General features: G+C 55.4%; 11 protein-coding genes across 11 annotated transcripts; 7 read left to right on the plus strand and 4 right to left on the minus strand.

The window, feature by feature from the left end:
- Positions 1-475: 475 nt before the first annotated feature.
- On the minus strand, positions 476-1,084 carry BU26DRAFT_142893 (uncharacterized protein). Its single transcript, XM_033819844.1, has one exon. It carries the CDS (start codon positions 959-961, stop codon positions 602-604), a length of 360 nt encoding a protein of 119 aa, XP_033689656.1. The 5' UTR covers positions 962-1,084; the 3' UTR covers positions 476-601.
- On the plus strand, positions 1,037-1,999 carry BU26DRAFT_142904 (uncharacterized protein). The gene has a single exon (XM_033819845.1). The coding sequence runs from the start codon at positions 1,208-1,210 to the stop codon at positions 1,745-1,747; it is 540 nt and encodes a 179-aa protein (XP_033689657.1). The 5' UTR covers positions 1,037-1,207; the 3' UTR covers positions 1,748-1,999.
- Positions 2,000-2,875: 876 nt separating this feature from the next.
- On the plus strand, positions 2,876-5,637 carry BU26DRAFT_142890 (uncharacterized protein). The gene has a single exon (XM_033819843.1). The coding sequence runs from the start codon at positions 3,090-3,092 to the stop codon at positions 5,442-5,444; it is 2,355 nt and encodes a 784-aa protein (XP_033689658.1). The 5' UTR covers positions 2,876-3,089; the 3' UTR covers positions 5,445-5,637.
- A 1,328-nt stretch (positions 5,638-6,965) lies between these two features.
- On the plus strand, positions 6,966-7,938 carry BU26DRAFT_416564 (Cloroperoxidase; the record flags this gene model as incomplete). Its single annotated transcript, XM_033823166.1, has 3 exons — positions 6,966-7,279; positions 7,369-7,688; positions 7,763-7,938. 3 exons carry the CDS (start codon positions 6,966-6,968, stop codon positions 7,936-7,938), a joined length of 810 nt encoding a protein of 269 aa, XP_033689659.1.
- Positions 7,939-8,112: 174 nt separating this feature from the next.
- Positions 8,113-8,889, minus strand: BU26DRAFT_143050 (uncharacterized protein). The gene has a single exon (XM_033819846.1). The coding sequence runs from the start codon at positions 8,746-8,748 to the stop codon at positions 8,287-8,289; it is 462 nt and encodes a 153-aa protein (XP_033689660.1). The 5' UTR covers positions 8,749-8,889; the 3' UTR covers positions 8,113-8,286.
- On the plus strand, positions 8,557-10,908 carry BU26DRAFT_514529 (uncharacterized protein). The gene is made up of 4 exons (XM_033827856.1): positions 8,557-9,491; positions 9,592-10,099; positions 10,157-10,547; positions 10,603-10,908. The coding sequence occupies exons 1-4, from the start codon at positions 9,030-9,032 to the stop codon at positions 10,649-10,651; spliced, it is 1,410 nt and encodes a 469-aa protein (XP_033689661.1). The 5' UTR covers positions 8,557-9,029; the 3' UTR covers positions 10,652-10,908.
- A 476-nt stretch (positions 10,909-11,384) lies between these two features.
- On the minus strand, positions 11,385-11,999 carry BU26DRAFT_559326 (uncharacterized protein; the record flags this gene model as incomplete). The annotated part of the gene is made up of 2 exons (XM_033832688.1): positions 11,385-11,526; positions 11,578-11,999. The coding sequence occupies 2 exons, from the start codon at positions 11,997-11,999 to the stop codon at positions 11,385-11,387; spliced, it is 564 nt and encodes a 187-aa protein (XP_033689662.1).
- A 2,352-nt stretch (positions 12,000-14,351) lies between these two features.
- BU26DRAFT_600315 (uncharacterized protein) lies at positions 14,352-14,997 on the plus strand (the record flags this gene model as incomplete). Its single annotated transcript, XM_033835165.1, has 3 exons — positions 14,352-14,430; positions 14,481-14,687; positions 14,739-14,997. The coding sequence occupies 3 exons, from the start codon at positions 14,352-14,354 to the stop codon at positions 14,885-14,887; spliced, it is 435 nt and encodes a 144-aa protein (XP_033689663.1). The 3' UTR covers positions 14,888-14,997.
- Positions 14,998-15,509: 512 nt separating this feature from the next.
- Positions 15,510-17,289, minus strand: BU26DRAFT_514532 (aflatoxin B1 aldehyde reductase member 2). Its single transcript, XM_033827857.1, has 3 exons — positions 16,856-17,289; positions 16,331-16,807; positions 15,510-16,281 (listed from the first exon to the last, which is right to left on the minus strand). Exons 1-3 carry the CDS (start codon positions 16,911-16,913, stop codon positions 15,815-15,817), a joined length of 1,002 nt encoding a protein of 333 aa, XP_033689664.1. The 5' UTR covers positions 16,914-17,289; the 3' UTR covers positions 15,510-15,814.
- A 1,291-nt stretch (positions 17,290-18,580) lies between these two features.
- BU26DRAFT_143162 (uncharacterized protein) lies at positions 18,581-20,163 on the plus strand. Its single transcript, XM_033819847.1, has 2 exons — positions 18,581-19,705; positions 19,784-20,163. The coding sequence occupies exon 1, from the start codon at positions 18,684-18,686 to the stop codon at positions 19,695-19,697; it is 1,014 nt and encodes a 337-aa protein (XP_033689665.1). The 5' UTR covers positions 18,581-18,683; the 3' UTR covers positions 19,698-19,705; positions 19,784-20,163.
- BU26DRAFT_143163 (uncharacterized protein) lies at positions 20,164-21,724 on the plus strand. Its single transcript, XM_033819848.1, has one exon. The coding sequence runs from the start codon at positions 20,551-20,553 to the stop codon at positions 21,475-21,477; it is 927 nt and encodes a 308-aa protein (XP_033689666.1). The 5' UTR covers positions 20,164-20,550; the 3' UTR covers positions 21,478-21,724.
- Position 21,725: the final 1 nt, after the last annotated feature.

Here is a 21,725-nt window from a genome sequence, read left to right on the forward strand (position 1 = left end):
CCTTACTATATACTCGAGCAAAGGCGCCAGCTTTACTGTTTCGGACAATGTGGGCACCATGAGCGGTATCGCGGACTCCACGCCAAGCATATCGATCTACGACTCCGCCGCAACAACACGTCTACAGATCTTCATCCCTCTACGCAAGCCGCACACGCGGCTCTACACCCACTCCACCATCGTGTACGTGCCGGATTCGCCAGCCAAGCATCCTCTTCCCCACATACTCGCACTCTGCAACTCATCTATGCTCTTCAAATCGGTCTTCCGGATCACAATATCTCTTCGCTTGGCTGTAAACAGAGTCCCATCTCTTTCTCTCGGCGTGGGGACACGGCGACGCGGATGATCTGCGCAAGCGGAGCGACGTGCGCGAAGTCCCCGACGCCGAGAGGCTTGGGCGACACTTGGCTGCGGCGCCGGCGGCGGACAAGTCTGCTTGGAAGGTGACGGGCGTGTCTTGGAAGTGTTTGTGCGAGGGTGCGAAGAAACTGTTCTGCAGGATTATTTGCTGCGTGTTATGCTTGGCTGTGTTACGTGGAGGGAACCTCAAGGGATGGCATGTGAAGGGCGGAGGATGGGGAGGAGCTGGAGGAAGCGATTAGGAGGGTAGGGAGTGATGTGGAAGAGAGATCTGGCGGTATGTGAATGTGAGGTGTACTTTCTGGAGTGGCGTGGTGAGTGTGGAGCTGTGGAGCTGCGGAGACTTTCGAGGCTGTTGGGCGCCTTGTTCAGCCCTATGGGTCTTCTGATCGGACTCCGAAGACAATATAGTGAAATGGATAGAAGTCCACTCGGAAGTACTCGTCGTGCATCGTAGAGGACGAAATGGTGCAATATGGGTGGTGAGATTTCGGGACGCATGTGCTTCCCAAAGCAGCCACCCTCGTGAGCGAGGAAACACTGCCCCTGTCTTCGTAATACTCCTCGCAACGCAAGTGATGCAATCGTGAACTGCCATGCTGGGTAAAACGGCAGGAAACCTGGATATGTCGGAAGACTTCGGGCATCTCGTAGCCGTCTTCCGCTCGCACGAAGCTATCTTGGAGCTCCCAGAGCGTAAGACACTCAGCTAACGACGTCACTACTCGCAGGGGTAGTAGCCTCCAGAGAGTGACCAACACCTGTCGGTGTGGTACCACGGTAGCTCGAAGGTAGTAGCCTCGAAGCAGCTAGCCTAGCGTCCTTAATTTGACTTGCCCACACCATGCCCTGCAATGCATTCGGTGATGAGACGAGGGAGGACCGCGCGGTTGGGCTGAGCACGCGATGTTCTTCTAGACGCCTTACTCGCCCTCGCTCATGCCACCACGGCATGTACGTAAATATCCACCGAGGATTGCGCGATGCCAGAAGCAAAGGTCGAAACAAGCCTTTGGAGAGGGTTCCAGGGTTGTCACGAGAGCGGAACGTCCCCGCACGCGGGGATCCAGCAGAGAGGATTTGCCGGCAGCGGCGCTTGACGAGAATTGATCAGGCAAGGATGCTCACAGCGCAGCAGCAAAATCCTGGAGACTGTGGACGCCATGCCGGGCGCACGCGTGGCTGCGGATTGGGTCGGTATCAGTGGCAGCAGTGGGGATTGGATGGATTGCGGAGGGAGGCAGTTGAAACGAGGATGCCGTCGCTCTTGCCATGGTGCTCTAGAGCGGCGCCTCGTGTGCCGTCCGATGACAGAGTCCGATACAGGAGAAAGCGCGGCGCTTGTGAAGACGGCGGTTGCAGTAAGAAAAGCGGTGAGGAGTGAAGAGGGGGAGAGGCGACGCGGCATTGCGATGGGGGGAGCTGAACAGCCTCAGACCGATCTGATAGACAGCACTGTGCACATGCCTGAGGCCAGCAGCGAACTGGCAACGTCGGACTGGGCTACGAGAGGAACAAGCTAGACACGTCGGCTCACGGCTGCAGCAACGTGCCGCGTCTTGGTCCTTTGCGACGGCGTGCAGCGGCTGGAGGGAGTCATTGGAGAGCCGGGCGATGAAGCAGGTTTCTGGGCGTTTTCGCGCCTGTACGAAACTGCCCTCTTTCGGTATGGCGGTGCTGGAGGCGCGCTGACAAAGCGGGAGGCAATGGCGCGCCGGGCGCAACAAAGAGAGCACAGCACGGTGACAAGAGGGCTCGCAGTGACAAAGGGAGACGGTCAGCAAAGAACGAAGTGCGGTCAGCTGGCCGGCAGCGAGCAAACTCTGCTGCCGTAGTTCATAATCTCGTCCCACGGCGCCGTCTCGCAGCTCGCAGTCTCCCGAGGTCGCTAACACGTCTCGTTACATTGGCTCGGCATTCCGCTTGGGGCCGTGGAATTGCGGCCTGCTCGTTGTTTGTGGTTCGCCATCCACCCTGCGCCCGCCGAAGCGCTCCCCAACAGCCCTCTTCTACCCGCATGCTTCCCACTCTCATCCTCCACTCCCGCTCCCTCGTCGCAACAGTCGTGCCACCCTCGCAGCAGCGTTCTCAGGAACAGCAGCGTGAGCGCGGCCTCATATTCCTGATTTCCGGCCACCCGCCCGCCAATCCACACGCTCCAGCAGTCCACCCCACAGCCGGATTTCGTTTCACAGCCATCGTGCCGCCGTCGCCACAGCCCGCTGCGGATCCTCACATCATACCCGCCAGGTATTCCCTTCCAACGTCGAACAGGGCCAAGCCGTGACAGCTCTGACATTTTCCAGTCCTTCTCAAACCCCGTTTTAGAAACGACCCTTCCACCTTCAACATGCTGTGTTCGATATCATAACACAACCCGTCCTTCGGGGCCCCCACCCTCCCTCACAAACAACCCATCCATACTACAGTAATACCTCGAACCACACCAACTCTTCCAATTATTCCGACCTCTATCCTCTGCTTCGTTTGGGTGGTACAATTGAGTTCTCCCATTCGACAGTAGCTCGCATCAAGACCTCGAGCGCGATCGCTTTCCGAAAGCTCTCGAACACGAACACCGAATTCTAGAGCCAAATCAACTATTTCAAATCCCATCTGCCGACGCTTCTCATTTTCCACGGCTCCGAAGCCCGCGTTCCGCGCGAGATTTTTCCTAGATCTGCGCTTCGAAGCACACCACTACCCGTTGCCACCCACGCCCGAACATGGCACAGAACGAACACAAACATGTTGGCACCCACGGCGCACAGGAGAACCGAGCGATTTTTAACCTACCCACAAACATGGGACCCGCCACGTCCTCAGAGGAGGATGTGTTGGCTGACGTCGACGAGCCTCCGGACTTAGAGCGCACCCCACGCCCCTCTGGTCTCAAGCTACACGAGTCTTTCAAGACGTCGTTCTCCAAAGCAAACCCATGCAGCGGCCGCAAAGAGTCGCTGCTCACGAGCGCCCTGCATTCGAGTAACACGTCGCCCGTGGAGGAGCATCCCGATCACACCTCACTGAGCCGAGGCATGTCGTGCGCCTCGACGTGGAGCAACAACAGCACGTCCACGGCGGAGCTCACAAGTGACGGTGACTTTACGAGCCCTGGCACGCGCACAAGCACGCCGAGCCCACCTCTACCACCATCGTCCTTCCACGCTATTATGCCCATTTTCAACAAGAAACCGTTCGAGCAGCCTGTCTCCATCGTCCGCCATGATGACGAGAACATTGGTCCTCTCCAGAAGCCACCTCCTGCACCTTCCTCGGGAGAGCAGAGCGTGGAAGTGAGCTTGGGTCGAAAACGATGCATTACATTCGCATGCGGCCCTAAGAAGGAACAGAAGCCCGCATCCGAGGCCGCGAAACCCGCATCTCCCTCAGAGCAAACGACAGAGCCGCCAAAGCGCGCCTGCACGATCAAGTTTGCTTGTCCTACGAAGATTTCCACCGATGCCCCGTCCAGAGGCACCAAACCTCGTCCCACTCGAGCCGGAAGCCCCGCTCCACAGCTATATCGATCGCGCGCATCTCCCAAGGCATCGTACAAAGCACACCGCGACTCTGATTCAACGGTCCGCAATCCCTCTCCAGTCAGCGTGCGCAAGGCACCTGCCGTTGACAGATCTCGTCGCCTCAGCCAAAACTCGGATCTTGCCCGATCGGAAGCATACCGCTTCCACGAATTTGCAAGCTCCGAAGAAGAGGTTGAGGAATGGACTCAGGAATCAACCTGTCATCGACGGCCGCTCACAGTCAAGGATACGCTCTGTATCGAGAACAACCTTCGCAAGTTGGGCGAAGAGGCCGAGGAAGAAGCCCTCGACGACGAGGAAGAGGAGGATCTTGAGGAGGGCGACGACGATGATGTAGAGCTTGACGAGGACGATGACGAGGACGATGACGATCTGAACGAGGAAGAGGACAGCGATGCACAGGACGATGTCTCCTCCGACGAGGGCTTTCAAACCGATGATGAAGAAGGCTTCGCCGTTTCCGACGATGACAGCGACGCGGGCTCAGATTACAACTGGTGGGCTCCTGGGCGTTCGACTGCTGCGACGTCAATTGAGCACCTGGAGCACATTCGGCCGGCCAGCCGCCGCAGTATTTCCGAATCATCCGTAGGATCGGTCGGGAGCGGTATTCGTTACCAGCCAGAGAAGGCAACCAAGCGCAGGAAGTCGCGTCCAGTCAACATCCGCGTCCCCAGCCCGGAACTCCCTGACAGCACCGACTTTGTCTGTGGAACACTTGACGAAGATCGACCTCTTGAGGATGCATACCTGTCGGCCCTGGAACGCCGACGCGCAGCCAAGCATAAGACCACGCCTCAAGACATTGACCCCACCTTTCCAACATCGGACCCTGAGCTAGACGAGGAGGATGAAGACGAGGAGCCCGACAATCTTGCCTCGGAAAGCGACTCATACTTCATGATGCATGGTCAGATGGACCCCGACGGCGACCTTCGCGGACGTCGCAAGAGTGCCACAAAGACGCACTCTCCACAGCTGTCTCCGAAACGTCTTCGCTCGCCTCCTCCTACCAAACGCACTGTGCATCGGTCGCCTCCTCCCCGCAAATTGTTTGGACAGTCGCCAAAACGTCTGTGCTCTCCTGCACCAGTGCGCCTTCGGTCGCCCCCGCCGACCCGTCGGGGTTCGTCAGATTTGCTGTCCCCTAGACGTCCAGGACTCCGAATCCACTTCGCCGGTCTTGCAGAACGTCCTATCCTAACGACATCCTCCTCATTACCTCGTACCCCGATATCGACGCATCCGCCTGCGTATGACGACGAGGATACGCCTAATGAGCTACCTGTCCGCCGTGCCATTGACATCAAGGTCGGCCTTGAGAAGAAGCGGCAGCGGCGCAAGGAGCATCTGTACAAGAAGATGCATCGCAAAGGCACCAAAGACAAGCGCCCACCGCCTGGAAAAGGCTGCGAGAAGATGCGAGAGATGGGTCTCGGTCTCGCAGCACACAAAGGCAAGGCCGCCGGCTTCGGCTTTGGCTTCCAATTGCCGGCCACGCCAGATCAAAAAGACATGCATGTGCTATCCGTCTAGGATAGCAATTCCGTGATGAACAACGCCGCTGACGCCCAGTCGGCACTTCACAAGATGCCTCAGGCTTGAGGACTTGTTGGTCGCTGGTCTCACGTTGTTGGGCATTTGCCCGCTCTTTCGCTTCATTCTTCCTTTTCTCTTCCAGGCTTTTGTGTACATAGCCACCCTTTTTTTCAATGTTACATACTCTTTTAGTCTGTTTATAGCATTGCGCTTATGATTTCTTTTTGTTTACCGTTGCGGATACCAACTTGCATTGCATAGGAGGCCTCCCTTCGCTTTTGGAAAGGTTGAGCGCCTGGAGGAGTTCTGAATATGACTTTGGATATGGTGGATACACTGATGACTGATGAGATTTCTCATATCTCTCTGATTTTGCATGCGTTCTCACCAGGTCGGGCATGGTCCAAATAGTTTCCGAGTGACTTCAATGCCAACCGTGTCCATAGGTTCCCAGATCACACCGAAGCGCCCCGTTGCAATTGCTCTCTTATCCGTGACACTAGTGCGGAAGGGTGTGAGCAACATGTAGTGGCTCCAAGCGTCAGGCTTGGATGTGGGCCTGGGTGCTTTATGTTTCTTCCTCCCATCTCTTCTCACATCCAAATATGCCATCAGTACAGCTTACCCCACCCGTGCTGGGCATGCTTCACCCCAATCTGGCACTCTGCGCAGACTGGGCACCCATATAGAGAAGCTGTCACAAGGGAGCGGAATAGAGTCCGAGTGAGAGAGCGAGACCGAAACTGAGCAGGACACATCCATGGCCCGACCAAGCAGGGGATACTTCTCTGAACGTCGTGCTTGCTTTGATTCGTTTTATTTTCCAAACATCCCCGTTAATCAGCCACGTGGTGGTTCATAAACAGATTAGAGGGCGCGCATCTAGTGCAGGCCAGAGTGCGAGACCGAGACCGAGGTTCCTCAGTTATATAGTTGATGCCCTTGTTCATCATGATTATTCCGCCGGAGGAAATATGCGGGTCGGACCGACGACGAAACGTAGATCTTGTCCCCCAATAGCTGTGATCATGACTTTTCAAGTTTATTCGATTGGTCGGATGCGCAAATACGAGTACGCGTATCCCCGTACCGTTTACTTTCTCGCTCCCTTGCCCTGTACGTGGGCAAACCGTTGTTCGCGGCTCCGGCATTGCCCCTCTCCTTGCGTACTGTGCCGGATGTCAGCGGGAATTACGGCTCTTTTCATTGGCGGCTTGCGGAGGGCGAATGCTTCTTGTAGACGGATCGACATGGGAAGCTGCTCTTAAGGTCACCTTGGGCGTATAGCGAGCTGGGATGAGGGGCCTCGGAGGCAACTCTTTAAAGCTGGTGTTGCGAAGCTAACATCGTCCGCCATTATATCAAAGCGTTTGGATTAGATTGAGGGAGGGCTGGGGGGAGAGAGGGGAGAGATGTCATTTAAGGGAACTATAAGTATCTGCTTTTCTTCTCTGGATGTCCTTTCATTCGATAGCACGATTTGATCAAGAGCAGCTCTCCCAACGCAGTCTCGCCATCATGAAGCTCACCACCGCCACCCTCCTCAGCATTCAGCTCCCCTTCCTGGTATCCGCCCACTACAACCCTCATCTAGCCCGCGACAACATCCCCGAATGGATTCCCGGCGGACCAAACGATTTCCGCGGTCCCTGCCCCATGATGAACACGCTGGCTAATCACGGCTACCTCCCCCGCGACGGCGGCAACATTACGAAGCCTAATGCCGTCCAGGCGCTGTCGTCGGCGCTCAACTTCAACACCTCGCTCGCGGAGCTGATGTTCGAGATGGCGATTATAGCAAATCCGGAGCCGAACGCTACCTTCTTTACGCTGTACGTACCTCTGAGCTCCTCCAGGCTGGCTGCCTACATCTCCCTTTCTAGAGACGGATCGTTAGCTGACACTGACTGTGTGTGCAAAGGGACCAGCTCAACCGGCACAACGTCCTCGAGCACGACGCAAGTATGAGCCGTACCGATGCCTTCTTTGGAAATAACCACATCTTCAACCAATCTGTCTTCGATGCCACGCGGGTGTACTGGACCGGCTCGACGCTCACCGCGGACATGCTGGCCAACGGGAAGATCGCGCGGCAGATCGAGTCGAAGGCGTTCAATCCGAACTACACGTTCACAGCCACGACGGAGCAGTTCAGTCTGGGCGAGGTGGCGGCGCCGATTATAGTGTTTGGGGATATGCAGAGCGGGACGGTGGAGCGGGAGTTGGTGGAGTACTTCTTTGGTATGTGTTATACGAGTCTGCCTCTTGGTTGAAGGGGGAGAGAGGACACGGATGAATGGAAGCTAACTTTGGAGCAGAGAACGAAAGGCTGCCGACTGAGCTGGGATGGACGAAGAAGGCGCAGGCGGTGACCGTGGAGCAGGTTGGCGGGGTTTCGCAGATGATCGCTCAGGCTGCGAGTCTGTTGACTGATGGCGCGGCGGCGACGAAGAAAAGATGGGTGGATTTGCACGCTGGGGCGGGGTTTTGAAGAGCCTGGAGGGCGGGTGACGGCGGAGGTGTACTGTAGGAATAGGCTGAGGGTTGAAAGGAGCGTCTGAATCCGACTCTTCCACTGTGCATGCTCGAGCGAGTGCCTTTTTGGGCAGTGATGGTAGATGACCTCGAACCGCGATTCTTCTCGGATACAACGGAGAGAAAGGGGCGTAGGTGCGGGAGAACAGTTCTGGGTTGCAGCGTCCAGCGAATCTTCAGCGACTGCAGCTACAATGCTCGGGATACGTTCTCGTCATGGGGGCCAGGATCGAAATAGACTCGGAACTATGGAGTAGCTCGTCGGAGAATAAGATCTATGCAGTTTAAGAAACAGCGGAGAAGCTTAGAGACGAGCTAACACCGGCGCAGGCACGGCCTTGCCGTCTGACCTCACGGAACGTATCCTGAGCACGGCTCCGCCTTCGGAGCATTTTTGAAACGTGCGCCCGATGGCCACTGGGAGTGGCATTATCGCGAGTACCTTCGAAGGTAACAGGGCCGGGAAAACGGGGTGGTCGAGATGTGCGTTTCGCCGCGTGGCGCGAAAACGTGGTCGCGCGCTGCTGCATTTTGACACGTCCGATACCCGCTCCAGCGTGGAACAAAGATCCGTCTTCTTTCTATCAAACTCAGTGCAAATCCACATTTCAACAGTCTCAGGTCGAGAGACGGGCAAGACGCGCGGCAGGGGCCCACCGGCTTGGCTCCACCGCCCCACGCTGCGAGGAACTCCTTTTTCCCCAGCTGCGGCGCGGCCAATTGCCAACCGTGGCTGTGCGGGCGTGTGAGCCTCAATGCCACCCATCGCGTCTCCCCCGAATTAATATCGCCCATGGGCCCCCGAGGCTGTCTGTTCACGCCGCGCCCGCCTTCGCATCCACCATCTTTCGAGCGACGCTGCGACGCCTTCGCCGCAGCGCATCTGGGACGCCCTTTCGTCCAATGTCGTCGTTACCGTCCCGTTCCGCTGCAGCACATCGTTAACCCAGAGACACCCGGCGCTCTTTCGCCAGAGTGCCGAGTGCTCTCCTTGTTTGCACTCTGTTGGGTCTTTTTCTCGTAACTGTTGTAATATTAGGAGCCAATATGCTGCTGCGACGGCGTTGCGGCGTAACTGACGTTCTTTCCTGGTTCTTCGTCTCGGCCGTCGCCCTCGTCTTCTTCCTCATCTGCTCCATCCTCTACGGCACCCGCACCGAGAGCCCCTCGCTTCCGCCCCTCGTCAAGGAGGTGCTCCCCGCCGGCCGCTGCCTCTGCGAATACAGCACCACCTTTTTTTGCGACACGTGTCTCGATTGCGCCTCGAACCAGGCGCTTTCGAGCAATGCGACATGGGACGAGGACGAGGCCTGGGTGTTCAATTACAAGCGCGACGGGAACAATTACGGCCTAGACGAGAATCAATGCATCGCTGCGTTTCCGGGCTTATATGAAGACCTCGAGAGGGCGAAGAGGTACAGGAGAGGGAAGGGAAAAGTTACTCAGCCCGAGCTGTCGAGTTTCGCCTTGACAAAAGGCATGGTACGGGCTATGATTTATGACAGCGAGGTTAGTCCATCTCATCACACATCACACATCTCACACATTGCACTCTGTGTAGCTGTGATCGGGAAGCTGCAGCAGCGCTGACACATTTGCGCAACCACAGCTATACATCCTCGAAACCTTCCTCGTAGACAACGTCAACCGCCAAAAAGCCGTCGCCACCCTCTCCGCCCTGCACCGCGCCATCTCCTCCGCAAGGGACCGTTCCTCGATACCAAACATCGAGTTCGTGCTCAGTGTCGAGGACCTCCCCGCACAACCTAAAAAGCCGCTGTGGATGCTCGCGCGCCGCACGCAGGACGAGGAGTTGTGGCTCATGCCTGATTTTGGCTTTTGGAGCTGGGAGATGCCGCAGATTGGTGCGTTGGATGAGGTAGCCGAGGAGGCCAAACAGCGCGAGAGTATTGAGCCGTGGGATCAGAAGCAGGAGAAGCTGGTGTGGAGGGGCAAGATCACAATGGCGCCGAAACTGAGAAGAGCGCTGCTTGACGCGGCGAAGGGAAAACCATGGAGCGACGTGGGGCAGGTGCGGTGGACGGATCCAAATTTCAAGGAACAGTTTCTGGGGCCTGTTGACCAGTGCAATTACATGTTCATTGCGCACGCCGAAGGTATGCCCAAACCCAAACCCCGTCTTTGTAGCATCAAGAGCTCACAAACATGAACAGGACGCTCCTACTCCGGCGCCCTCAAATACCGCCAACTCTGCCGCAGCGTCATCGTCTCGCACAAATTGCAATGGATCCAGCACTACCACTACCTCTTCCGCAGCGAAGGCACCCACCAGAACTTCGTTGAGGTCGAGCGCGACTTCTCCGATCTCTCCAACACTATGGACGATCTGCTAGCACACCCCGAGAAAGCGAAGCGTATCGCAGATAACAGCGTGCGAACGTTTCGGGAGCGGTATCTGACACGCGCGGCCGAGGCGTGCTATTGGCGAGCTCTAGTCAAGGCGTGGCACGAGGTTAGTTTTGAGCCATTGCTGTATAACGGGGTCGAGGTGGGCAAGGTGCACAAGAGGACGCAGAAGAGGGGTGTAAGATATGAGACGTTTATGTGAGTGGACCTTTTTCTATCTCCTTGGTCTGAAGGAAATACTGACCCACGCCAGATTGTACGAGACCGACAAGCAGATGGAATTCCCCAAGAGCGCACAGTAAATACCACTGGATTTCTGGTACATATATCTGGACATACTTGAAGCCACTTTTGGATGCAGCGTTTTGGAAGGCATGTTGTTTATATACCCCTTTAGCGTTTTTTTGCATAGCGCCCCACGAAAGGACGAGATCGGGCACGATCGCATGAAGATGATATGTGAATGTAAAATAGCGAGCATTTTGGAAAGTCCGCAAAAGAATAAAAGACATTCTTCCATTGGCCGCTCTCCTGATGCACATTTGGAGAGATACGGCATCACCTGTCGTGATTCGTTCTTGGATGGACACAACGTCACTTGAAGCACCAGAGTACTGAAGTAAGTTTGCCTCAAAGAGCCGTGGGTTTCTCCCTCTCCGGCTTCTTCTCCCCTACGGTACGTAGACGCTGTATTCTTTATATAATTCCTTCTTGTTCGCCACTACAGCAGTCAACCTGTCTTCCCTTGCCGTGGAAGCCGGTCGACAGCTCCGTAACCCCAGGCCATTCTGTGTAACCAGCAAATGGCACTAGTCGAAAGGACATAACGCAGTCGGTAACGAATTACGGCAATACGCTCGCACTGCCTGCATCATCGGACTCAGTCCTCGAGAGGTTGAGGGTGGTCATGGAAGTGTGTCGTTCACCAGACAGCAGACAGCATGACCTGCAGGGATGAGGTTTGAATGACGCGGCGGTGGTGCTGGTTAAGCGGATCTGATCGGTGTCGAGGTCCGTCCGGGTCGACAGCTTAGCTCAGGGATATTCCGACAGTACCGGGGATGCGGGACCGTTCTCCGACACCGACGTGCAAGGCGAGTGAGGGACGTCTAACCCCTTGTATGCCATTAGATCCTTCTCTTTACCCTCCAGCTTGATGCGTCCTCCGCCGAAGTATCTGGGAGCAAGTCAGTGACATCCCACGCATTATCAAACGAGGAGAACCCACCTAATCCAGACATACTCGCCCGCCGCATAGAGAATGATGATCAGGAGCCAAAAGGCAAGCACCTTGCTCAAATACCGGTCACTCTCATGAGCATTTAGGTGCTCACGAAAGCCCTTCATCCACCTCCTCTCGACCTCGTCTCCGAACCCGCACACAATCTTACTGCCGCTCGCTGTCGGCGCTACTTCGTTCATCTGCAGTAGTGCGCTTGTCGGGAGTGGCGCTTCTACTTGGAGAACCCTGGATAGAGTGGCTGAGCTTGCGAACTCGAGATTGAGGTTCTGGGCCGATGCTAGTGAACGGGCGGAGTGCCAGTCGAGATTCTTCGAGAGTGGGAGAGCGCAAGAGACGGGATCTAAGGATAGTGAGAACGTGATGCAATAGCATCGTAGGTCGGCGAGGGTATCGACTGGAGCTGCCATTGTTGAAGCTAGAAGACTGAGAAGCGAGAGGTATAGGGCGCGTCGAGAAGGCATGTTTGGGATGGAGTTCGAAGGAGGGGTATATGGTTGAGGAACGAGGCGGAACGAGGAGGATTTGCTGAGCAGTGAAATAGTCCACTCCGGTCCGTTTCAGTCCAACGATAATAGAGTGAAGCTCGTATTTGTGATTTGGCGATGCAAACCTTCGACGATACTCTGACTGTGCAGAAGGAGGGAATTGATGAACGTGGCCGAAACCAGAGAATGGGTGGGAGAGGAGTACACATACGCGGCAACGGGCCAACAGCACGAAGTAATACAGGGTGAAGGTTGCGAGAGGTGACGAAGATGGTCAGCCAATAAACGGCCGCCGGTGGGCATTAGCGCGATCCTCTAGCAGGGCGCAGCCACACTGCGTAAAGGCCAGTGCGTGTGTCAAAACCCCTCACAATTCCTTTTGTGCTCTGGTCCTGTCCCGTGTTCGTATTCAGCGTCGCGCCCTGGACGGTTTAACGCCTCAGATTGAAGCGACAGTGACGTGTCCGGCACGCGGGTCCGCCCTTGGAGGCTGCTAGAGTCTGCCCGCAAACGGTGGCTGTTTCTCCGCGGTCGAAGGGTCCAAATATATATAGATGTAGCTATTCTCCAAGTGCACGCGGTAGAAACAAGCTTTTACATTCCCAACGCCGGAAATGAAGCACCGGGGTATGCTCTTGACCGTTCTCAGTTTCCACAGTATGGGTTTTTTGGGTAACCTCCAGCCGTACGTCAAAATGCTTAGCTTGCTTGACGAACACATTCAGCAACCGTGCAAAATGGCTTGTGAACGATGGGGGCACAGGTACGACATGACTGCGGTATTTTCTCACCTATGGCATCGCTCCATCCTGGAATGATGCTCTCGGATCCGGCAATTGTGAGCCGTTCCGCGACAGTCTGTCGAAGGCGATTCGATGGTTGATTTGACGAGGTTGCGCTTGACGTGCGTGCGGTCGTGAACACAAGCCTTGAGAGCTGTGGTCTAAAAGGCTTGTTGCGCGATATTGGGTGCACAAAGGCCGTCGAATGAGCCCGCCGGCATTGATGAGCGCCTTCCTGATCCGAGCGGCCGGTCTATTGCATTGGATAGTTGCTGCTGCCGGATGATGCAGGTAGAATTAGTCATCCCTTTATATCTCAGGGCTTCTGAGGCTGAGGGAGTAGACCACGGAACTCCTACAGCTATGCCAAACCATCTTCCACCGCTCACAATTGCTGAGAAAGCGGGAACGCTCTCTCCAGAGGATGGTGCCGAAAGAGATTAGAAGAGGTGCTCGCCGATGCTGCTACGCCGTCGGGAATATATCTGGATGAAGCCTTAGCGCCAACGGCTAGGGCACACGAACCATAGCGCACTATCTAGCATTTTTCCACCTTCAAGAGTCTAGCTGCGGTCGATCCGGTCTTTGCAGGGGCGCGAGTCCGGCCGTGACGTGGCGGAGTCGGAATGACGGGAGGTGTACAAAATAGGGTGATGAGGGGTAATTGATGTCATTCAATATTGCCAGAGAAAGTGCGGCCTTGCTTAAGAACTCCTGCCGCTCCCCAAACCTTCATGCTCGTAACTCTTCGCTAGGGGTTTGACTACAAACGCTTCCAGCGATCGTCCCGTGCAAAACTCCGGCGGTCTCCCTCCCGAGTCCTAAAACACCCTCTTCAAACAGCGGACCCTTATCGCTACCGACAGAGATCATTCGATGGTGAAGCGTCAAGTGCGACGATTTCCCCTTGATCCCTGTGTCAAATCCTGCGCATCCACGTTTCGATCGGCTCGCTAGACAATCAAGCTTTGCTAAGCTTTTGAGAGTGCACGCTAGATCGCCCACCATTCCCCAAGAGGATTGGTCCCCCTTTCTTGATCTCAACCACAGCCGCCCTTGTGTTACGGATCATCTGCACCTTCGGCGCATCTATTGGCCTTGATTCAGACTGCATTGCTTATGCCTAGCCTTTCTTCTTCTCCCAACAAAGTGGCGTCCTCTCAGAGCGGGAGGGGTTAGATATGCCAGCCAATAAGCCAGAGGCAGTCTGATGCTCGCGCTCTCGGCCTACATGTGGAGTTTTGAGGGTGTTTGAAAGTTCGTGAAACTACAAAGTTAAAAGCCGGAAGGTTGGCGGATGAAAGGGGCCGTATTCACCACGCCGTACCCCCAATTTGAAGGCCATCGTCCCTATAAAGAGCTGCACTCTTCAGTCAGCCAGGGTCAGGGCCACAATTGAGAGTATCGATTACATTCCATCTCTCCTTTTCAATTATTATTATTCCTCTCACTATCCTTTGGTTACAATAACAATTTCAATCTCTTCCCAACAATGAAGTTGTATCAAACGCTGGCGTTTGCTGCTATTGTCGGTCTGAGTGCCACAAAACCAGTCCCGTTCGACGAGGACGGTATAGAGCACCCGTCAGCACATTACTTTATACATGACTAACCGTGTAAGCTCTCGTCCTTCGAGCCGACCAAGAACTCGATGCTGTCACTGCGCCCGAGAAGAGGGATCCGCTCGCGCACGCTATCGAAGACCTCACCGAACGCAGTGCCGATGCCGAGCCGGTTGATCTCTCTAATGTCGACACCGTGATCGTTGCACGGACACCAGAGGCCGAGCCTGAGGCTGAACCAGAATGGAAGGATGTCGTTGAGCGATGTGAGTCCACGCCCTCCTCGGCGGATCCGATGATGCTGACCGTATCGAAAGCTCCTCAAGCGAAAGGCAAGAAGGGTAAGGGTAAGGGAAAAGGAGGGAAAGGCAAGGGCAAGGGCAAGGATGGTAAAGGAAAAGGTGGAAAGGGAAAAGGTGCCGGCGGTGCCGGAAAGGGTAAAAAGGGGAAGCGTAGGACGACGTAAGCGGGCGTGCTGCGTTAAGGAGCTAGATTGCTAATGCATTCTGTCCGCAAGCCTTGGACTTCCTGTTTCATGCATAGGTATCTGTAGTATGAAAGGTACTTAATATAGCTACAAATCAGTCCATGAATACTTCTCACGGTTGCTTGATGAGCTCGAAAGCCTCTTCTCTCCCTCACTCACCTTCAGTAATCTCTCTCCATACCAGCAGAGCACGGCTACCATTGATCGCTTTCTCGACTACCTAAGGCCATAAATAATACGCATATATATACCAGATACTCTTTCTACTGCCCATCAACATAACATTTAATGGGCTCGTCACCTAGTGGTAAGGCCCTCGCAGTTAACGACCTGTTGGAGACCGTGTGCCGTCAGCGGTCCTCCCCCACCCCGAGCTACCGTCACCTCGTGGGTAGCAGGTGACCCTGTGAGAGACGCGACTTCGATTCTAGCCGAGCCGAGCCTAGCCCTTTGTTTTTGCTCTTCTGCGTGCAGTATTCTGGATGCAGAGCTAGTACACTATGGGAAAGGAGCATATACCTTTGTCGCTTGCGCTAGCTATATAGTTATAGCTATTCTATTAACCAAGACGCCACTGTAAGTGGAAGCTGCCAGAGAAGCTATAAGAAGTATTTCGTTTAGCGAGGGCATAGGAACGTACTGCTCATGATTGTGGGGCGTCTGTCGTGTTCTAAAGACGACGCTTGAGCAGTCCCGTCACTGATTATGGAGGGTTATACCGAATATGCAACCGGGTGCGACTACCTAGAACCCGATTCTCCTATAATAGAACGCGAATCCGTACGTATGAAGGTTTTGCGGCTAGTAATCGTCACGGTACAACTTCTCCATGAATGAGAGGTGGGGTAGGCAAATCAGCCAGGCCACCCTTCGTATTGCAGGTACTCAAACATGAGCGGTGTTTACTTAGCGGAAGTAGTTCGGGCTTTCCGGCTTCGCGATCATCCAAGCCTCATCCAGCACCTTCACGACTTCCTCCGGCAGTGGACCCTTCTCTAAATCTCTCAGATTACCTTCCAGCTGTCCGAAGTTTGACACACCGATGATGACACCGTCATTGCCACCTTTAACCCTCGTCTCCAACGCGGAGTGATGAACGCACCATCGTAGAGCAATCTCCAGCAGTGTCAAGTTGTGCTTCTGCGCGACATCCTCAATAATGCGCAAGGCTTCGAATGTGGCATCTTTGAAGTATCGGTCGCGGTACATCGTACCCGTCCGCTCACTTGTGTTGGAGAAGCGTCCGCCCTCGGGGACTAGGTCTTTGGACTTGATCTTGCCGGAGAACAATCCGCCGGCCAGTGGGTTGTAGATCACGACATCGATCTTGTACTTGCGGCAACACGGGATGAGCTCAGGCTCGATGCCCCTGGCTTTGAAATCTGTTAGCCGCAGACTTCCGAGTTCTTATGATATACTTACTAATCGCATTATACATGGCTTGGTAAATCGTGGGCTTGACCCATCCCCTTTCTTTGCAGATGGTATACACTTCCGCAACTTGCCAAGAGGCAAAATTGCTCAGTCCGAGCTGCACGAACTTGCCCTCTTGGTGGAGCTCGTTGACAGCTTGAAGCGTCTCCTCGAAGGGGACCGAATGGTCTGGCGCGTGAAGGTAGAAGATATCGACACAGTCGGCACCCAGTTCGCTCAACGACTTATATGCATGTTCTTTCAAGCGGTCGGGCTTATGGACGCCTGGTTCGTAAGGGTAGCACTTCGTTGCGAGAGTCAAGCCCCGGTCTTTCCATTTGGCATCTCTTGTCCAGGCTTCCTGTTTGCCTCCCACGTACATCCGGGCGGTATCGATTTCATTGTAGCCTTGGGATTGAAAGTAATCGAGATGCTTGGTGAATTCGTTGAAGTCCGTTATTCGGGCACCGCTTTGCTCATCCGGGCCTGCGATGGCGTTAGTATGGTGGTATGCTTGATGAAGGGCAATCCCACCAAAGGTCATAAGCCCAAGTATGACTCGGTCCTTGGGGTTCTGCGCTACTAAAGGCATCTTGGCTTGCGTGCAAAGACGTTTCGGTTGGATGCGAGTTGGTATTGAGTTTCGGTGGTGGTTCTAAAGGTCATGATGTCAAGGGTCGATAGCGGGGGTACCGTACTATCGATAAGACCCCACTTCGGAATTCTTCCCGAGACACCTGCACCTTGCAGTTCGCTCTTCAACGGGCCATATTCATCTGTCTCCATGACGCTGCTCTCAAATCTAGAGTCAGAACGAGCAGCCCGGAGCTAGCTGTCTCGCGCGGTCGTCAAACAGGACAGTCCAGACGCTTCGCGAGGAAAGTGTCTGGCTGGAGGCGTTCTGCTTCCGCGATTGGTCGCGGATGGAGATGAACTCGGGCGATCGCACGTTCTCCCGCATCCCGCTTCAGTTCCTGGCATGATCGCCTTTTGCCAACTCTAGTTTGGCCAATATCGCCCGATTGAAGTGCGCATCAGCTCGGCGGAATAGGTCTCGTCAAGACCGGCATCAGGCTAGCTGGAGGTGGTCGCTCCTCGCCAGAGTGAGGCGGTCCATCCAGTCTACCTTACCTCATCCGGCGACCTGGTACCTGCTGCACACCATCTCTCACGCCGCAGAAGTGAGACATTGGGCTGTAGCGTCCAGCAATTGGCTCGCGGTCCTCTAAGCCCCCACCAACGCCCCCAAGCAAGGGCCCGCTCGGCGACGGCGAGGCAAAGGTCTGCCCGACGCCTCACAGGCGCAAGAAACTGGAAGGCTCGTCTGCACGCAGGAACCTGCGGCCACCCGTCCCGTACCAGCTGTATCATCAGCGGCCTGGAGTGGAGGCTGAAACCCGGTGCAAGTCCAACCGGCTTGACATTCACTGCCCCGGTTAGCGCAAGAGGCGCCGGCCAATCGCGGCACAGGACGCCCGATAGCGATAAGAAACCTGGCGGCGGGCCCAACGTCATCTGCCGACCTCTTGTCACCAACTCCCCCATCTGCAGCTAAATGCAGCTGTCACACGAGAACACCCAGCTAGAGCGTTTGCAGCATCGTCGATAGCAGTGCCCAGGATCGTCCCGCACCGGCCCGTCATTCTTCTGTACAGCAGAGGTGCCACGTTGCAGTCCGCAGGAACGTACAGAACAGCACAGAAAAGGTATGAAACTGTCTCAAAAGGGTCCTCTGGTCCCTATAAGTCCTGCAGGCCGCCCGCGCAATTCTCCTGAGCGTTCTCGCATACCGTTCACCCGCCGCTGAGGCCCGCCAGAACGATGAGTTGATCAGCTGGAGCAAGCGGCGAGGTCATGTGGCCCTGTAAGCCACCCCTCCGCCGAACTTACGAATCAGTACCTTTCCCACCCACCATCAGGCATGCCACCGCATATGTCGACGCCCATTGGACCGCCGCGCAAGATACAAGGTACCTTGAATGAATCCTTTCTTGTTTTAGCTCCTAGTCATGCAGTCGCATTGCTCTATTGGAACTTCGGCTTCGACGCCGCGCTGCAGTGCGCCAGGGCTTGCCGAACCGCGTCCCCTTCACATGAGATCATACTACCCTTTGCTCTTCTTATCGTCCTGCAACGCACGTCCTTGCTTGCTTGAAACGCCCGTTATTCCTTGATTGTAGCTATTGGCTCGTCTTGCATCCCATAAGTAGCACCTTGCATCCCAGTGCCGTGGAGAACCCGGCATCTTGCGGCCGTCGCCGAACTTCGGGCTCTACATGCGAACAGTCACCACGCCTTTGAGCACGCATAGTCGACGCAAACATCCAGCGCATAGCGATCCGACGCCTGTTTCTGGGTCGCTATGTGCTGGTGTTTCCCCTTCGGCCTTTCTCATAACACCAAGCGCAAGAGCTCGTCGTCGGGGCAGAAAAAGAGACGGGAGAGACCGGCCGCCGATGCGCTTCATGGGGATGGGAAGCCAGTTGTCGCGGCGGTTCAGGAGAAGCATAGATCGAAAGAGGCGCCTAAAAAGAGGAGGTCCCGGGAGACGGTAACCCCGCGCTCGCCGCGCCGGGAGCGAGAAGAGCATCGATCGCGACAGCAGGACCAGTACCAGTACCAGTACCACGACGCCTATAGAAGCAGAGAACAGTATAGGCCCGCACTCAACGTCCAGGTCCCTAACATGTGGCACCGTTCTGTGGATCCGGAAAGCGTGAATTCCTCCGAGGAGATGCTGCTCAATCCACGCCCGCACAGGAGCCCTCATCACCGGCAGCACCATCCGAAGCGGACGTCGCAAACCACGTTGAGGGGACGAGGGGCTAAGAGGGATCGAACCCCGCCTAAGCATTCCAAACCCAAGAAGAATTTGCGGTACGAGAGTTCCGGAGGATGGTCGTTCTTTGCGCCGTCGCCCCCGAAGACCCCCAAGACCCAGTCGCGACGCTACCAGACTCTGGACTCGTCGCCGCGCAGCCACCGCTCTTCTCGACAGCACCGCTCGACGCATCAGTATCAAGAAATCCCCGAAGCGACGTCTCGTTCGCAACGCCACCACCGTTCTCGCCAGACAGAGCGACAACCAACATCGACACGCCAAGCACGCTCGCGGACGCCAAACACTGCTGCTCGACGGGACCCAGACAGACGCTTTGCCGTTCTTGCGGCGACGAATCAAGCATTGGAACAGCTGCGTCAGGAAGCGTTTGCGCAACCCTCGCCGCCTCCCCGGCGAGAGCCGAGACTGCGGCGTTATCAGGGGGTAACTGTCGCCGCTTCGTCGATCCCTTGGGACTGGGATGGCATTTCTAGTTCGCAGACTTCAGCTGGGTACGGCGAATCAAGCGCTCGCCACAGGCGCTCGAGACGCTGATGTAAGGTGTGGCAAATGGCTCTCACTAGCTCAGCTCCAGATGTCTGCGCTCAGCTTACGCCTCACGTGGCTAATTCCCAGAGCAGGGTCCGGCAGGGCTGAGATCTGCATTCGGGATTTCGCTTAAGCGTTCCTTTCCATCATCTCCTGCATCTTTGGTCAAAGCACACTTCTTCTTCGGCTCATTGTTCCTTTGCTCGTTGATTGGCTGGATACCCGCATACTGGTCCCCTGGTGTTTCTGGCTTTGGTTCTTCCCCAATTGTATACCCCTGCATTAATCACTTCTCAATCGCGCATAAGGGCTGGACGGTAAGGGATGGGTTCATAGAGGCGCAGGCGTCGAATTTCTTTTTTGGGTATTGTTTCATGGTCCTTTCCCCAGGTTCACCCAGCATATACATACACATATTCATTATCTACCTTCGAATAGTTACTCATTAACACCGCTTCTAGCAGCGAACTCGCGCCAACGAAATACTATGCGTGCTTGGGAGGTGAAGTCCCCACGGTCATGATATGGTGGTGGCTGCCATTCCATGCTCGCACCGAATCGAAAAGCGATAACTAGCAATCAGTATCCCCAGTGAATAGCTCCCCGCCACTGGACCCGGATCGTTAGACTATATACCGAACCTGTGGCTGTACTAGTCATTTCAAAAATGATGTGAAAGTACGGTACAAGTCCGCTGTCCCAGCAGAGCCAATAAAGCATTCTCCAAACCAAACAAGCGAATACTCCAAGGCTCTTGTCGGGCTCAGCCAACACCCTTCAACCGACTCCACCTACTCCACTTCCTCTACCTCCTCTACCTCGCTATTTAGCAGAAACCCTCCGCCAAAACCTCCAAGCCATGCTGCTGCCATACGACTCGTTCGCCCTTTTAGATCTCGACAATCACAGCATCGACTTCCCCGTCATACCGAGTGCATGGCTTCCCATAACCGCCCCGGAGAAGACGCTGACAAGCACACCTCAACCGTTCAAGCCGAAGGAGGCTGAATACTGCGGCCACTATCTTCACCCAGGCACTCCGCACACGCAAGTCCTCTGCCCTTCGTGCAAGCTCAAACAACGCCTTGAGTCATTACAACACGTTACTAAGCTGTGGGACAAGAGAGGTGGTCCTGCGCCGGAAGCAAGTGAGAAGAACGAGTTCTACTACCAGATATGTCAGGCATGGCATGCAGAGAAGGCTTGCTTTGCCAAGTACGCCCACTTTCTCGACCTGTGGGCAGAGAATGAGCGGCAATGGGAGCTGGAGAATCCCGGGTTGTTGGGCACAGCAGCGGTGGAGGTAAAGAGCGCCGGCGCTGCGTTGGGCTTCGCGAGAAGAAACACACCCTACCTGCAATGGCTAGATTCGGATGCAGAGATGGGGGCGAAGACTACGACTACCGGCAGCCAGAAGAACGTGCGCTTTGTTGAGGGCATCGTCGAGTGGCCGAAACGTGGGATAGAATGCTTCAGGCGGTCTTCGACGCAGTATTCGCAGGGCCGTTGGGCTGCTCCGTTCGGACAAACGTGGTCGGATACTTCGTTTTTCGCTAGCCAAACCCATGGAAACTCGACATTGGATGTATCCGGGGAGGATATCGTGGGCGATCCCAAGGATGCAGATGAGCCCTGGAAGCATGTCGCGGCTGCCCGGGAGCGGAGAATCGCGCAGGGAGAGAAGATTGGGACAGGGAAGCGAGGAACGTTGCGTGCAGTGAGCGTGGGCTATGTTTTTGCGCCCGGAAGGGCGCGGTGCAGCGGCTCAAGGAGTCCCGGAACTTAATCTTCCTGATATCAATGGTGGTAAAAGTACGCAAGAGCAGACGTCGGTCTAATAATAATATCCTCGAGAAGCAGCTCTGCTCTCTCAGAACTAACCATTTCTGTACTATCACAAAGGGGAGCCTGAAGTACTTCGGTGGCTCTTGCGGAGTCCGCATCCTCAGTGATTCAAGAGAACAAGCAGAGCATGGTGAAGGAAGCCAAGCGCCATTGACGCTTTCGCCGAATAGAGAAATTGCGCATCGCGAG

Source organism: Trematosphaeria pertusa (assembly GCF_010094035.1).
Source record: "Trematosphaeria pertusa strain CBS 122368 unplaced genomic scaffold BU26scaffold_2, whole genome shotgun sequence".
In the NCBI taxonomy this organism is placed as follows: domain Eukaryota; kingdom Fungi; phylum Ascomycota; class Dothideomycetes; order Pleosporales; family Trematosphaeriaceae; genus Trematosphaeria; species Trematosphaeria pertusa.